This window comes from Cavia porcellus, unplaced genomic scaffold (genome assembly GCF_034190915.1).
Source record: "Cavia porcellus strain 051 isolate PalLab524CR breed Dunkin Hartley unplaced genomic scaffold, mCavPor4.1 scaffold_19, whole genome shotgun sequence".
Taxonomy (NCBI): domain Eukaryota; kingdom Metazoa; phylum Chordata; class Mammalia; order Rodentia; family Caviidae; genus Cavia; species Cavia porcellus.
The window spans coordinates 4,504,287-4,520,764 of record NW_026947502.1 but is presented as its reverse complement, the minus strand read 5'-3'; the positions used below and the strand labels follow the sequence as shown (position 1 = coordinate 4,520,764).

Below are 16,478 nucleotides of genomic sequence, written 5' to 3'. Positions count from 1 at the left end.
CGCGCGCCTCCTCTGGGGCGGGACCGCGCGGTGGAGGTCGTCCGGCTTCCGGGGCCTGCGCCCCTCCTCCTGCGCCCCCAGCTGCGGCCGAATGGGCGTGAGAGCCCTGTGCGCCCCCTGGGACGCGGGAGCCGCGCCGGGGCGGAGCGGGCCGAGCGCCCCGAGGAGGGCGACGCACGCTTGCTCCCGGCCCGCCCAGGTCACGGCCGCCGGGCCCGCCCAGAGCCTCCGGCCCAGCGACCCACGGGGCGGAGGGGAGCGGAGCGCTTTCCTCCCAACGCCGTGTTTATAAGAAACGAAAGCGCGCGCCCAGCCCCGGCGCCCACGCGGTCACACCACACGCCCGCGGCGCTGGGGGAGGGCTCCGCCCGAGCGCCGCGCGATCCCGCTGCAGCCGCCCACTCCAAACTCGGGATTTTTAATAACAGTGCAACTTTTATTCTGCTGTGTCATACAGCATTTTTTTTTGCGAACGCTTGGCGAGGGATAGGGCTGGTCTTGTGCCCCGGGGAATCACCAGGGCCAAGCCCGGGATAAATCCAGAGCAGCAGCGTGATTCTTAGGTGCAGAATGAATTAAAGATTTTCTATTTATGTGTCTTGCAAGCAGGTTGATAGTGCCTAGACTTGTTTGTTTTGTTTTATTTATTTTTGAGACAGGGTCTCCCTATGTAGTTCAGGCTACCCTTGAACTCTCTGTATCCCAGGCCAATCTTTCTGTCTCAGCTTTCCGAGTAGTGGGAATACAGGTTTGTGCCACCACGCTGGCTCAGCTCGTGCCCGGATTCTTTCATCAAGCTTTTGCCCGCAGAAAATGCCTTTTCTGTCTGCTATGCGTTCTGCACTGCACAGTGTAAAAACTACCTGCCTTCCAGGCTCGCTGTGAAAATAGCGACAGCAGTGAGGGGCTTTGCTCCTGTCAGCTCTGAGCCTGTGAGGCTGGGAGCCAGGCCGAGGGTCTGCCTTTCCTGGAGGGCCAGCGTGATGCAACCCAAGTCCCCGAAGAAGTGAAGAAGTCTGATTTCGGAGAGTGCTTCCTTTTCCACACACATCTCATTAGGCGGATGATCTGACCACAGATTTCCAAGAAAGGTCTATCATAAATTAGTAACCCGGCAAAGAATGTTACAACACATCCACTGAGAGGATTTCTGCCAGGACCGAAGCAGCACCTTAGGGAGGCTGGGAGTGGGGGTGCAGCCTGGCAGTGTCAGGACTAATGGGTCCCCAGGGGAGGAAAAGGAGGAGGGAGAGGGTCTCATAGAGTGCGTGTTTGTAAGTGCTGCTCCTGCCCTCCAGCATCTGAATCCCAAAAAGTCACCTCGAGGACCTGCCTGAGAAAGATGCCCGCAGAAATTGAGCCAACCTGGATGTGACCGAGCACAGTGGGCGGTCACCCCGGGGTAAGGGGGCTCTGATGGGCGGTTTAGGGGGTTCCCACTTTATAAACCCTGGGATTTGCTCTGGGCCTTAAACAGAAGACAGAAATTGGAATGGGAGGAGGAAGTGAGTGTTGCTCAGTTAGAGGGGGACAGGGATGAGGAGGAGATGGAAGGGAGCGGCCAACGTGGAAAAGACGGTGTTCAGAGCCTGAAAGTGCGGTGATCACTTTGGCTCGGTCATGGTTGACACATTTCAGCCACTAACGTTTGCCAGTCATTTGGGAAAGGACTTTAATAGGCTACTAATCCGGTCTTGTCATAAGACAAAATCACTGCACATTTAGTTATAGATCTTAGTGGCTTTTAGTTCTGATTTGTGAACCAGTGGCCCCCACCAGGTGATCACAGAAGAGTGGGCTTGGTCAGCTGGGAACAAGGAAATAAAACATGGAGGGGGGGGGAACACACCTGCTGGGTTAGCACCACAGTAATTCAGGTTACGTTTTTAAAGCAGAAGACACTTCCTTGTTGTGCTGGCTTGAGTAATTAAACTCTCCTGTTTTTAGGCTACTGCAATCTGGTTTGGAGTCTGTCTGCTTCCTTAAATGTTCAGTTAACTAAATGCCATTTAGCATGAGTGACTCCATGTTGGTTTTGGTCTCTTCTGTGGGATTTCCTGCAGTCAAAGTGGGCATCATGACCCTCACAAGTAGGAGAAATGGGCAGAGATTATATCTAGGTGATAGATAAGAAACTCAGGGAGACAGACACACAGCAAGTTCCTAAAGTATACAGCAAGTGGCAAAATTCAACAGAACCCAAGCATTCAGCAAAGCCTGTGTCCTCTTCCTAACCCTCTCTAGTTGCTGCCCCGACAGGAGAGGATTTGAATGTGGGGCCTAGGGGGTGCATCAGGGAGCTCATGAGGCTGCTGTGGGGGGGGGGACTGGATGTTCAGCACCCTCAGAGCCAGTGGGATATGCAGTGCAGCGACATTTTCCCCAGCAGGTCTCACAGGGAGGGAGGCTGCGGTAAGGAACCTCCAGCCCTGGAATGTGAAACCACCAGCTGACACACAACGGAAGTCGCAGGGGACCAGGTGAAGCCAAAAGGATGAGAAAGACTTCAGGGAGGGTGAAGGAGCGTGGCGTGCACGCGTGTGTGTGTGCATGTGTGTAGTACTGGGACTTAACCCAGGGCCTTTACATTGAGCCGTATCACCTTGTTCTAATTGTTTTGTTTTCTAATTATTTTACATTATTTGTCTTCCTGACATAAGGTCTCGTTGCAGTTCAGGCTGGCCTCAAGCTCACTTTGTAGCTCAGGCTGCTCTTGAACTCATGGCAATCCTCCTGCCTCACCCTTCTGAGTGCTGGGATTACAGTTCTGCCTGACACTTTTAATTTTTATTTTGAGAAAAGTTTTTGCTAAATTGCCCAGGCTGGGCTTAAATTTGAAATTCTTCTGCTTCAGCCTCCTAGAGTACTGGGATCATAAGGATGTGCCACCACACCCAGAGGTAAGCAGATCCTTACAGATTTCAAAATAAAATAATTTCTAGTGTTAATGGGGGAAAAACTCAAAAATCACTTCAACAATGTGATAGTTTCATTGGTAAATCCTAACACTGGGGAATTTCTCCTAAGCCAAAAATTATTGAGTGTGCAGAGATTTAGCTAACATTGTTTGTATTGTGGAAAAAAAAAACGGAAATAACCTAAATGTCCTACAGTAGGGGATTAATTGGTAAATTTTCATTTATTCTTATAAAAGAAAATATGGACCCATTACAGGTAATATCGCACATGTATGTTTATCAGCATGTAAAGATTCTTATTATATACATTATACATATTATAGGTGATTGTCTTTGAATATAAAATTTGTTTTAAAGCACTTTTATAACCTGTTGTCTTCACAGGGTCACTGCTGTCAATTTCTAAGGCTGAAAGTTAAAAATTTCTCCTCCCAGGAGCTGGGGATTTAGCTCAGCGGCTTAAGCGCCTGCCTTGCAAGCATGTGGTCGTGAGTTTGATCCCTGGTACCGATAAAAAAGAAAAAGACAAAAAATTTCCCCTCCCTTGCTGGGGGTGGTGGCACATGCCTCTAATCCCAGTATTGGGGAGGCTGAGGTAGGAGGCTCACTGCATCCTGGACTCCATAGTGAGTTCAAGGACAGCATGAAGTCATGATGAGAACCTGTTTAAAAAAATGGTTTTTTTTTCCTCTCCCTAATCTTATTTTAAATTTTCCAGCAGCTGTGTCAGTTCCTCAAGGATCAGGACAAATATCCACCTGCTACACCAAGAACAGATGTCATGACCTATGAATCACTTATTTTATTCTCTGTTCTTGCTCAGGTCTTGGTCCCTGTAGCAGATTCTCACCTCATTTGTCAGTCAAAGCACCCCTAACCCATCTGCCCTTTCCAGAGCCTCAGTACCCAGCACTATGCTTAGTGTCTGGCTGGGCTCCTTCCTCAAAGGCCTCCGATGCGCTTGCCCTTGGTCTCCTGGGAACCAGAGGTGGCATCCGGCTACAACACTCCATCCTGGCACACACCAGACCTGGATATGCCAGCCAGGGCTCCGAGGCAGGGCAGCAGGGAATGTGGACAGGTGAAGCTCGGTGTTAGGGAGCCCATTTATAGATGGTGCAATTGCTGCTGCGGGCAGACAGCTGGGGGAGGGTGGCACACCTGAAAGAGCCCGACTTTTGAGCTAGCAGCTGTGGGGAGGTGAAGGAAGGAAGGAAGGAGTCTAAAGGGCCAGAGTGGATGAAAAGTGCACCCAGCCCAACCTCCATGAGGTCTGGTTTTGAGCACAGGAGTTAAGTTGCTGCCCTGGCCAAGGGGCATGGACTTGGACAGTGTAACCCTTCAGCTAGACCGATGGCAGAGGCCAGCCCTGAGCAAGTCCTCCATGTTGCCCACAATACTCAGGGTCAAGCTTTGGGGACCCAGAGGTGCCACCGAGATACCACTGGAGTGTCCTTGCAAGGCCCCAGTGGTTGTGCAATCATCTGATGCCCAGCCACAGGAGGAACCACCAGCTTCCTGGAACTCAGGGATGCACACAGGGGGTGGAGGTGTCACCTTGATCACCGTGAGGGGACGGCAGCCTTGAAAACCACAGCATCCAGGCCCGCGTGGAACGCGGCGGCGCTTACAAACATCACCTTTCTCCATTCACAAGCCAGCCAGGTTGGGCTACTGTCATTTTGCAGCCCAGGACACCGAGGTCCAGTCCTTTGTCGCCATGCCCACGGCTGCCAGGTTAGTGTTTCCTTTCCGGCAGCGGCCCATCACACAGGGAGGTTTCCTCTGCGGCAGGTGGGTAATGGGGTAGGACGCACAGAGGCACACGGAGGGCGGAAACCCTGCCTTCTGGCCACCTTGTTCGCGGGCTGGGGGAGCCAGCTGGTTCGCAGGGATTCGGTACTGGCGTGGAGGCGGCAGGTGCCCAGGTGACCTCTCCCTGCGCTCCGAGCTGTGTCCCCGAGCGGGGGGAAAGGCGGCGGCCACGGGAGCCAGCAGGACTGAGTCGGTGGCCGAGGTGCTCGCCCGGCTTTCCAGGACAGCCTCTCCCGGGGCCGGGGGCGGGCGCGCTGGCAAGCGGGCGCGGGGGCGGAGTGGGAGCGCGGGGTGGGGCGGGCCCGCGGTGGCCCCGGGGCGGTGGCGCCGGGCCGGAGGGGGCGGGGAGGAACAGCCGCCCTGTACTTCCCCTTCGCCGCTTAGCTCTACAACAGCCTGATTTCCCCGAAATGACGGGGCGGCGCCGGCCAATGGGCGCGCGCGCGGCCGGGGGAGGCGGGGCCGGGCCGGCCGGGGAATCCCGCTAAGTGTTTAGACCGCTCCTCCGCGCAGCGGCCCCGGCAGAGCGCGCCACTCCTTCGTCGAGGTAGGACGTGCGCTGCAGCCAGGTCGGGTCGAGCCCAGCGGAGTCGAACGAGCCGAGGCCAGCCCGAGTCGTGCCCAGCCGAGGCCGGCTGTGTCCCACGGCCCAGGATCCGGGCAACCTCCGCCTTCTTTTCGCTTTGCGCGCCAGCATTGCAGCGCCCGCCTCGCCGGGACCCTCGGACGCAACCGGCTGATCGTCCCTGCTGCAAAGGTGAGCGCGCCTTCGCTGCGGGGAGCCGCGGCGGCGTCGAACAAAAGGCGCGCGGGACACCAGGAAGTGGGGGCCGAGAGCCCGGCCGGGGAGTCGCGGGCGCGCGGGCTCGCGAGGGCGCTGGAGCGGTTGCCGAGGAGGGCGGGCCGCGGCGTGGACCGCCCACTGCCCGAGCTCGCGGGCCGGCAGCCTTTGCAGGGCTACGTGCGCGCAGCTGCCGGGCCTCTAGGTGGCCGGGTTCGACCGTCGTCGCGCGCATCCACGGCGCACACCGGCGACTCGGGTGGCGTTCGGCGGTCCCAGCTTGGAGCCCATAGCCCAGATTTCGGGCTCGGCGTACTCGCTGCCCTGAGTTTCTGGAGGGGAGCTTCTTTCTCAAGGGAGCTGCAGGTGGTGACACCACAGGTGTTCTTCACCACTTCCCTCGAGGAGGGGAGACCAGGCCTTTCTGGAAAGGATTGTATCCTGGCCTCAGCGTTGTGGGTGGGCATCGTGGTTCTCAGAAAGGTGCGGAAAGAACGGAGGGGGACATAGTTGGGGGAAGTGTCCAGGATGTAAGATGACCAGTGGCCAGCTACATAGCTAATGGCAGCAACTGAAGGATTAGCAGTTTCTTCGTGGCATCAAGCAAAAGAAGCCTCTGCGACCTCCAAGGGTTTCAATTTTTGGAGAAAAGTTTTGGTATGAAAGTACAGCTATGCATTTCTTGTCCTGCGCATACAGCCTGAGGCTGTCACTTGCTCACTGTGTCTTCCTGCGAATGGCTGCGAGGGGAGAGAAGGGGCAGGTGTTTACCCAAGATGTTCAGGATTTTTTTTTTTTTTTTTTTTTTTTGAGATGGGCTTGCTGTGTAGTTCAGGCTGGCCTCCAACTCATGGCGATCCTCCTGCCTCAGCCTTTGGAGTGCTGGGATGACAGACATGCACCACCATGCCCGGCTCTCCCAGGATTTGGAGAGCAGTTTTTATTATCACAGTGCAGCTCCCTTCCCAGTATTTGTGAGGACTAGGTACTTAGCTGAGGGGAGGGAGGGGGAGGGTAGGGCAGGGTGATACCCAAGGGAATTGTTCAACAGACACCAAACGGGAGCCTTCTGTCTTCTCTTCACAGCCAACATGCCCATCACTCGGATGCGCATGAGACCCTGGCTAGAGATGCAAATTAATTCCAACCAAATCCCAGGGCTGATCTGGATTAATAAAGTGAGTGCAACTCTTTGGGGTTTTCTGCTCCCATGTTAACCCATGCTCTAACAAGATCAAAGCTTCCAGAAGGGAGATGAGGAGGCAGACAGGATGGTTCTTATGGTTTTGTACTTAACAGAGTTTCCAGCAGTGAGACTCTCTTAGTGAGTAGCTTTAGAGCTTGGGTTGTCTCCCTCGGAGGAGACCCCTGTGGTGTCCAGTGTTCTCTAGGACTCCAGACAGACAGGTGGGCACTCTTGGCTAGGATGGTGGCTTGCTCAGCAGAGGACCCAAGAATTAATTTTAATTTTGCATCAGTTGCTCTGCCTGCAGAAGCCTCTCTATGTATACATACCTGGTGTGCTTGGGCAACATAAAGCCTGTAGACTTGGTCAGAATAATAGTAATAATAATGAAAGCTAAGAGTTACTGTGTGTCTGGTACTTTGCTAAACAGTGTCCCCACACTGTCATGTCTTCCTCACAGTGGTCCTGTTCTTTTCATTTTTGAGGACAGGAAATTGGGGGTGGGCAGGAGGTACAGTGCCAGAGTCACACAGGTAGTCAGCATTCAGATTTGGCCCAAGGCTCCCTCAGAGTGTGACCTGGACCCCCTGTATAGGAGCAGGGGTGGGGGTGCCAGATGTCCTGTTCTTCCGGGGTAGTGCTGACAAGCCAGACAGAAGCATCCCAGACCGAGGCTGGAGGGGAGGCTGCTGTGTGGGGTGGGCTGTGCAGAGCTGATGGTGTCACAGTTGATCAGAATTTGGACCTCTCCCGAGAGCTCTAGCATGGCCTGTGCAACCTGCTCTCAAGGCAGGTCAACCCATGACAGATGTCAGGGTGAAAAAGGGAAGTCTGCCTTTTCCCAGAGCTTGAGGGACTGGGCACGTGCAACTGCAGGGCCTGTGGTCTCGGAGCTGAGCAGCCTTTGTGTGTGTCGTTCAGGAAGAGATGATCTTCCAGATCCCGTGGAAGCATGCGGCCAAGCATGGCTGGGACATCAATAAGGACGCCTGTCTCTTCCGCAGCTGGGCCATTCACACAGGTGTGTCCTTAGGACTTCGCCTCCGACCAGGGGAGGAGACCAGGAGGCACTGACATTACACAGAGGCCCACCCCTGGTCTCAGAGCTCCCTTTGACAGTGTGCAGAGTGACCTGGAAGGGCTGGGGCAGGCCTGTGTTGGAGGAAGACAGAATCCACCACTTCTATAAGTTCTCAGGGTTCATAGAGCCCATAGGTTAGCATGGCTTCAGACTCTCTGTGGCTGGGTGGAAGTTCTCCCTGGAGAGAGCAGTTGCAAGCCAAGACACTGAAAGAGAGACCCAGATCTTCCTTTTTCCAGATGTTGACCATGGTTCTTGACCCCAGGTCCTCATTGGTGGCCTTTTATCCTTGAGGAATGGGGCTCTTCTTGACCTGACTTGAAACAGCCATCTGTTAGCCACTGCTGCTCCCCGCCACTCTGCCCATTCCTGGTTTGGAAATACCAGCGCAGCCCCAGCCCCTAGCCTCTGGCTGCTGGTGGTGCAAGCAGGGAAATAACACGACCCTGGAGACAATACAGTTTGGGGGTAGCAGCATTCTGGAACTCCTACTTGGGCCCTTCACTGAGCCTGCTGGATGTCTGAGAAGCCCCACAGCCAAGGGCCCCCACAGCGCAGCCTAGGAATACCTGCTGCTTTAATCAGTGTAGGGGTCTAGGGTACCCTTGGCCTGCTTCCTCCCAAGCCAAGGGGGCAGCTGATGATCCAGGGCACTCTGCTCTCCAGGCCGATACAAAGCAGGGGAAAAGGAGCCAGATCCCAAGACGTGGAAGGCAAACTTCCGCTGTGCCATGAACTCCCTGCCAGACATCGAGGAGGTGAAGGACCAAAGCCGGAACAAGGGCAGCACAGCTGTGCGGGTGTATCGCATGCTTCCACCTCTCACCAAGAACCAGAGGAAAGGTAGCCAAGCATTCTGGGTCCTCCGGAAGCCCCGGGAGGGAGACTCTATGGCTGTATGGCTGGCTTGCCTCTGCCAGAGCTGACCACAGCCTGTCTGTCCACAGAGAGAAAGTCCAAGTCCAGCCGTGACACTAAGAGCAAGGGCAAGAGGAAGGTGAGTGTGATTGCAGGCAGCCAAACCCTTGGTGCCCTTGGAAGGAGGAGAGCGGGGCAAGGGGGCTTCAGGGGCCTGAGCGGCTTTCTCTCCCTTGGCAGTCATGTGGGGATTCCAGCCCCGACACCTTCTCAGATGGGCTCAGCAGCTGCACCCTGCCCGATGATCACAGCAGCTACACAGCTCATGGCTACCTGGGACAGGACCTGGACATGGATCGGGCCCTTACTCCAGGTGAGGGTGCTGGGTCTGCCAGACCCCACAGGTTGCATAGTGATTCTTGGAAGCTCCCTTAATACTGGCAGGGAGTAGGGGGTCTGGGAATCTTGCAGGCTAGCAAAACATAGCCTTGACCTTTGGTTTCTGTTGTCCCCCACCCAGCACTGTCACCGTGTGGCATCAGTAGCACTCTCCCGGACTGGCACCTACCGGTGGAGATCATGCCAGATAGCACTAGTGACCTTTACAACTTCCAGGTGTCACCCATGCCTTCCACCTCTGAAGGTTTGTACTGGAAGGGCTCAGCCTGTCTGCCTGACAGGTGGAGGAGTCCCAAGTGGTGGGGCCTCCTGTGGGAGAAAAGATGCTGGGGCTCCCCTGCTGCTGAGCTGACTGAGCCAGGCATAGCCCAGGCTGGACAGGGAGGAGGCAAGGCCCTGGGATACCAGGAAGGCAGTGGGGACTGGGCTACAGTACCGCAGCGGGAGGGTGGGGAGGGGTCAGAAGTTGTTAGTTCTGAAACCTCTGTCTGAGGGTGAGCAAGGAAGAGGAGTGGGGAGAAGAGGCGACGCCTCATTGTTTGGGAAGCTGAGCGCTATTTGGGAATCTTGGTGGCAGACACGTGTCCCATGGGAGGTCACCAGGAGCTTGTGGGGTTGGGGGTGCAGGGCAATCTGGCTAACTGCCCGCCAACCTTTCTGCGTTTCCCATTCACAGCTACGACAGATGAGGACGAGGAAGGGAAGATCCCCGAGGACATCATGAAGGTAAAGCCCCTTCCTCCGCGGGTGCTCTTGAGAGCCTGCTTCTCACTGAGGAGAGGCAGGGCCGGGGAGGGCTTTCAGATCCACCTGGGCAGCTGCCCTCAGCATCACCTGGCTGCTTGGAGTGCTGCTGCCCTTCTGGGCGGGTGGGAAGGACACGGGAATGGAGGGCAGGTGGGAGGCCTCGGGGCCCCAGATAGCCAGTGAGCCAGCTGCCGGCACTACCAGGTCGCAGGCTGGGTCCTCCATCCCTACATGCCCAGTTAGTTTGGGAAACACATGCCAGGTTTCAGTAGTCAGACTCTAGAGTCAAGAATGGCATGGATTAAAAGTTTTTAGAAGTTAAATTATTTTCCAGTTTTTTTCCTTTTTCTGCTTTAGTTTTTAAAGTGAATCTAAAAAAGGTTTTGAGGTGGTTTTACCTTGAGGCTGCGCTTGCAGCACAAAAAATTGAGATGTAGGCATAGTTCTTTAGCTCTTGGGGTTGTCTTTTCCTGTTCTGCCAGCCTTGCCAGGGGGCCGCTCAGCTGCATCCCTGGACCCCCGCTCGCCTTGCTTTAAGCTGCACTCCCATTGCTGTGTCCTCACAGCTGTGGGAACTCATGGAGATTCTGGGCTAGCTCATGGGGTAGAGGGAGCAGAGAAAAATAACCCAAGGGACAAGGCCGGTGTGCCTTTCTGCCTCCCAGCACCTGCACCCGAGGGTGTTGGAAAGTACAGGCACCAGGGCAGGCGGTCTTCAGTGGAAGGCAGCCGACAGCTTGTCCCTCTTCTCTCAGCTCTTGGAGCAGTCAGAGTGGCAGCCCACGAATGTGGACGGGAAGGGTTACCTGCTCAATGAACCTGGAGTCCAGCCTACATCCGTCTACGGAGACTTCAGCTGCAAAGAGGAGCCAGAAACTGACAGCCCAGGGGGTAAGAAGCCCCTAGAAGGTTGTGGCTTCTCTCTCTTTTCTTTTTTGCCCTCCATACTGGGGATTGAATGCAGGGCCTTTGCACTAAACTACCTCTCTGGGCTGTCATTTTATTTAAATTTTGAGACAGAGTCTCAGTCACTGAGTTGCCTAGGGTAGGCCTGCACATGTGATCCTCCTGTCTCAGCCTCCCAGAGTGTCAGGATTAAACACATACACCTTTATGCCCTGCTCCTTAGCAGGTGAAAGATGTATGTGGGGTGGGGGAATGCTTGCAGGCGGGCCCAGGGCACAGTGAGGTGAAGAGTAGACATTGTGGGAGGTAGCTGCTGCTCTGAGGTTTCCCTACAGGTGAGTGGGTGCTTGCTGCTGAGGTGTGGACAGCAGGACTGTGTTGGTAGCATTAAGGGACAGAGCATGGGGAAGCCACCTTCCCCCCGGATCCCTCCTCATACAGTTTTGTTCACCCTGCCAGGTGACATTGGGCTGAGCCTACAACGCGTCTTCACCGATCTGAAGAACATGGACCCCAGCTGGCTGGATGGCATGCTGCCCCCAGTCAGGCTGCCCTCCATCCAGCCCATACCCTGTGCGCCATAGCTGGGCCCCTGGCCCCCTCGCTCACAGGCAAGCAGGACCTCGCATCGTGGTGGCTGTGGTGCAGAAAAGCTAGGCCCCTGTGGGCCTCAGTGAAGCAAACCAAGACCCCTCTGCCAAGCAAGGATGGTGCTGTTCCCCCTTGGGTCGGTCAGTGGACGCTCAGGACCTGCAGGCCAGGGACTGGGCTCATCCTGTGGCGTGAAGCTGGCTTAGCCTCTCCGGAAGAGGGTGGAGGGGTCCTAAGGGACCGGTGACTCAGGCGGAGACTTGGACAGGAGTGGGCCTGTCTCGCTTTTCCCTCAGCCCAGCTGCCTGCAGAGGGTCTCACTGTCATTGAGCTGGCCCCAGGGAACAGATGGGTGACCTCAGAAGAGCACAGCACCAAGCCCAGGCTGGCTCTGCCTAAGAGACAGTTGCACTAAATGAATCGTACTCCCAAAGAACCGCCTCCCTTCCCAGTTGAGCCCTGGGCACTGTTTGAAAGCCAGTGAAATGTGAAGGAAGGAGGGGTCCTGCGTGGCGGTGCCCCCCAGCCTCAGAGCAGCCCTGCTCCTGCTCCGGTTGAGGGGCATGGGAAGATACATGGCACTTTCTTGTGGACCTTGCCACATTCCTTATCCAAGGTGTACACTAACGTTTTCCCCAAGCTTTTGGCCTCTGCATTTATTTATACAGTGCCTTGTCCAGTGCCCACCACCCGCCCAGGCCCTGGCAGCCCCGGGAAGGATGTGTGAGCGCCTTGGTGTGACAGAATTGGAAATACCATCAAACCAGAGTCATGTATAATGGATCAGTGTAAATATGTACAGTTCTCTTTTTATAAAAAGTCAATTGTTTACAAGGGGTGTGGCCTCTTATTTACAAATTTACAGTTGGTTTTAGCTTTTGTGGAATCGCTGGTGGAGTCATCATTGGAGCTACCTGAGCCCAAATTTTCCGGGAGCATTGAGGTGCGTCTGTTGTGAATCCTTTCAGTCTGGGAGAGGGGATGGTGGGAGGAGGGGACAGTCACGTTGCAGGACATGCTCATGTAGCCAGTTCGCTTGTCCTTGACTTTATAGCCATAGCCAGGAGCTGGTTCTAGGCTCATGGCCCTGGAGTGTCAAGGATATGTCATGGATTCTGTGTCCTGCCGAAGATATAGGTGCCATTTCAAAATTTTTTTTTTTTTTTTTTTTTTTGTCTTCATGTTTGAGACTGGGTCTCGCTATGCAGTTTTGGCTGGCCTTGAACTCATTGTAGCCAAGACTGTCTCCAACTAAACTTGCAAGAATCCTCCTGCCTCAGCCTCCCAAGTGCTGGAATTATTGGTCGCATATGCCACCATGCCCGGCCATAAAGTAATGTGACACAAACACATAATAGAAACAGCCAAGCAAGGCCCCTGAGGCCTGCGTCACTGACATGACTTGCTGTAATGCAGCAATGGAAATGTCCAGTGTGGTAGTCACCTGTGCCAACTGAGGACTTGAACTGTGACCCATGACAGGAATGAATTTTTGGTTTAAATTGTGGCCAACAGTTAATTTGGGCAGTGTGAGTACATCCTGGTTTGGGAAGAGCTTGGTGGTTGGACGGCCCTGGATACAGGTTTGGGGCTTATACTATTAAAAAGCCAACAGTAGTGGTACAGGTGTTAAATACCAGCCCTGCTATGTACTGTGAGATGTCTCCAGGTATAAATTCATCAAGACAGATGACCTTGCATGAATCAGACTTTTCTTTTTTTTTTTTTTTTTTTTTAACTCTATGTCTTTCCAGAATTCCAGCTGGTACAGGGAACAGTGCTGTGCACCGATTCCATTGGGAATCAGTGTATGACAGTCCTCCTTAGGGAAAGTCACAGGAACATGAGCAGAGGGTTCAGGCATAGGCTTCCCACCTCCCTCTCTGGTTTCTGGCTCCGGGGTTTGAGTCCTACCCTGCAGTAGGAAGGGTGGTCAGTGTCAGCAACACTGCCAGGGAATGGGTCATGGCAGTGAGGGTGCTGCTCAGGGACACCCAAGCTCTGGGGACACATCTTCCATAGTCTTGCTCCCAGACACCACTGGGACCTCAGTGACCTCTGATACCAGTGTGGGCCCTTGGTAGGAAGGGACAGCTGCTTGGAAAAAGATGAGAAAATGGGCAAAAGTTGGTCTGACACTGCCAAGCTCAGGAAACAGAGGTCCCTGGCTGAGAGGTGCCATGTGAGTGGCAGGTGGGCTCCCCCTGGGTGAGTTTTCTCACCAGTGTCTAGACAGATGCCAGTCACAAGCCCTGTTCCACTTGGATGTTTCAAGAGTAGCCTCACCTGGGGGCAGGGAGGCGGACAATGGTATAACCTCTATCTATGGCTTCTGTCTGGGACTTTGTAGTAGGTGAACAGCTGCTAGTGGTTTATGATGGCTGGGGGATGGTATGAAGCCAAAGGAACAGAAAGGAGGGATGTAACCATGACAGTTGGGTCTGCTTCTGACTGTTCTCCTTGATCCCTGAGGAAGAGTAGATGTTCATATGCTGAAGTCCAGGCAGCTGTAGAAATCTTCCAGGTTCTAATAAGCAAAATTTACCACATGCATTTTATCAAAACATAAAAGGAATTATGTCTATTGGTTTCCAACCTCCAGAACCAAGACCTGGTCTCTTTAATTCTTGGTTCCAACCCCTTGGAATGTCCAGAGAAGGACCTGAAAACTCTGTACCCAACAACTGCAAGGCAATTGCAAGGCCACTGGTTCCAGGGGTCAAGTCTATAATAGCATGTGTCATAGGAGCAGACCTTAGAGGACAGGAAGCTGTCCCCTCACAGCTCACCAAGGACCTCTGCGCAGGCCTAGAAGTCAAACCTAAAGGTGATGGCAGCTGGGACTACTTGGCCAACAGTGCCCGAAAAGGATCAACCTCAGTATAATCTTTTTTTTTTTTTTTGTCTTTTTCTTCGTTTTTTTTTTATCGGTACCAGGGATCAAACTCACAACTGCCTGCTTGCAAGGCAGGTGCTTATGCTGCTGAGCTAAATCCCCAGCCCCATCCTCAGTATAATCTGACCCATATTTGGGCCTGAAAGTTTAAATCATTCTCAGGACCTGTTGGTGCTTCCTAAAAGAAGTTCCTAAAATTTCCAATCAGAGCATTTACAGTGGAAGCTCTTGGTGGAAGGACCTAGAAGTCATTGAAAGATGAGCTTTGTTGGGATCACAGTGACAGCACGGCCATCAAAGATGACTTTCTGATGGGGGTAAACTATCAAAGAGGGGCTCAGGTACACCAGCTAGACTCGGGCACCCGTGACAAGCCAAGTTTACAGACATGCGAGGGTATTTCTCAGCAGCTGCAAGTGTCCCCTTGTTTTATTCCAAGGGTGTCACTTTAATTGGATTGGTTTATTTATCCGCTACTTGCAGTAGGATGAAAGCTAGAGGCTAATATGAAAATCATCCTTTCTTGGTGTAACAGCTTTCAGCATCTCTCTGCACACATGTCTAGAGTGTGGTAACCACCCTGTCTCCAAAGATAAGAGCTTGCTCGCAGTCCCTGGAAGCGTCCAGTGGGGTCTGCCAGGGCGCAGCTGAAATCCTGGGAAAAGCCAGCCATGAGCTTGGCTGAAGGTGAAGTCCTTTTCTCTGCGTGTGATGCCACCTTGTCTGTGGAGCTGGGTCATACCCAAGCTGTCATTCTCTGGGGGCCAGTGGGTCTTCTTTCACACTGTTGGCAAAAGTCTAAAATTCCACTCTTGTATATGATAGGGGTTTCCTCCACACAGGCCTATTAAAGCATCCAATAAAAAGTGGAATGCTATTTTGTCTGTCATGCTATTTCTTCGGGGTATTTTTTTTTCTTTTCTTCTCTTTTTTGAGACGTGTCTCTATGCAGTGCAGGCTGGCCTTGAACTCACAACATTCCTCTTGTCTGGGATTACAGGCGTGTGCCGCCATGTCCAGCCTGTCATGCTATTTCTTAACTTGGGTACTACTTAGGCTCCATACTGAAGACGTCCACACTGAGGTTAACTGTAGTAGAGGAGACATTGGAGTCCACAGGGCGCGGACATGGAGAATGAGTGCAACGGGGGCAGACATTCCACCTTCCCACCATGCTCAGAGACGACACCCACAACTTGGAAGTGAGCAGCACTAGAGCAGACCTCAGCGCTGCTTGGATAGTGAAACAGACCTCGAGTGTCCTCGCTGTGCAGGGCCAGGCCAGGCCTCCCCTGCACGCGTCACACCATGCATGGCTCCCCACCCCCACCCCTTGTGCTTGGACCAGGAAGCCAGGGCTCAGCATGCAGCAGGCGCTTGCCCACGATGATGACTCAGCTAATCAGTATGGAGGGTGGATTGCAGCTCATCTGTCCAAGCCCAGAACACAGGTTGGTTCTACAATAGCAGACTGCCTGCAGAGGAAGAAACAGAGCCTGGGGAGGAATCCTGGGAGTGCCCGCAAGGGACAGGCCACTTGGACCATGTGCCAATAGAGCATCTGGGGGACCTTGATGGAAGATAAAGGTTCAGCTGCCTTGGCGCCCTGCTTATGGTGCCCTGGCGCCTCCCCCTCCCCCATATTCCTGACGGTGTGGCTCTGCTGCCCAGGCCCCAGGGCCCCAGTGGGGTGGAGTCTGGCTCAGGCCTCAAGAGAAGTAATTCCCCACCTCTACCCAGGAGGCCACCTGCAGGCTGAAGGCCAGGGCCTGGGCTGTGACCAGACAGGGTTGTAACTTGGCCTCGAAGCAGGGAGCAGCTTAGCCACACAGTTCTGTTTGTTCCAGAGCATTCTGGCCTGGTAGGTCCTAGCTCTAGGATTTGGGGAGTGGGGGGTACTACGGATGCAACTCATGACCTCATGCTTGCCAGGGAGGTGCTTGTGCCACTGAGCTAAATCCTCAGCTCCTCAGTGCTAGGTTTAAGGACTTTTCAGCCACAATTCTGCCTGAGAGCAACCTCTTCGGCTCTAAGCCAGGTTGGTGTTGGCTTCTGGGGCCCCTCGGAGGTCTGAACCATAATAATAGCCAGGACCACGCAGAGGTACATCCTAACTCCTCACTGTGGGCTGGGCTCAGACCCTGCACTTTGGTGGCTCTAACTCATGGTTCCTTGACTTCTGAGAAACGCAGCACCCAGGGAGGCTGTTAGCAGCTGCCCCGCACCAGGTGGGCACTGGGCCTCACTGTGCATCCCTTCAGGGAGGCCTGCCTGGCCCCCCGCGCCCAGCCCAGAGGCGG

General features: G+C 54.1%; 2 protein-coding genes across 7 annotated transcripts in view; one reads left to right on the top strand and one right to left on the bottom strand.

Moving 5' to 3' along the window:
* The window catches only part of Rad50 (RAD50 double strand break repair protein), a 225,834-nt gene that overhangs the window by 131,268 nt on the left and 78,088 nt on the right, over positions 1 to 16,478 (bottom strand). The window lies entirely within an intron of this gene.
* On the top strand, positions 791 to 12,116 carry Irf1 (interferon regulatory factor 1). 5 transcript variants are annotated; one of them, XM_063230605.1, is made up of 15 exons: positions 791 to 1,091; positions 1,299 to 1,402; positions 2,390 to 2,480; positions 2,855 to 2,900; positions 3,303 to 3,999; positions 4,580 to 4,655; positions 5,285 to 5,490; positions 7,622 to 7,721; positions 8,448 to 8,624; positions 8,729 to 8,778; positions 8,880 to 9,012; positions 9,160 to 9,282; positions 9,715 to 9,764; positions 10,541 to 10,676; positions 11,151 to 12,116. In XM_063230605.1, exons 5-15 carry the CDS (start codon positions 3,874 to 3,876, stop codon positions 11,273 to 11,275), a joined length of 1,302 nt encoding a protein of 433 aa, XP_063086675.1. In that variant the 5' UTR covers positions 791 to 1,091; positions 1,299 to 1,402; positions 2,390 to 2,480; positions 2,855 to 2,900; positions 3,303 to 3,873; the 3' UTR covers positions 11,276 to 12,116. The 5 variants fall into 5 exon arrangements, with proteins under 5 accessions (XP_063086675.1, XP_063086673.1, XP_063086676.1 ...); XM_063230603.1 differs by lacking the exons at positions 791 to 1,091; positions 1,299 to 1,402; positions 2,390 to 2,480; positions 2,855 to 2,900 and having other exon boundaries at positions 3,384 to 3,406; positions 3,867 to 3,999; XM_003464534.5 differs by lacking the exons at positions 791 to 1,091; positions 1,299 to 1,402; positions 2,390 to 2,480; positions 2,855 to 2,900; positions 3,303 to 3,999 and adding an exon at positions 6,601 to 6,692 and having other exon boundaries at positions 4,335 to 4,655.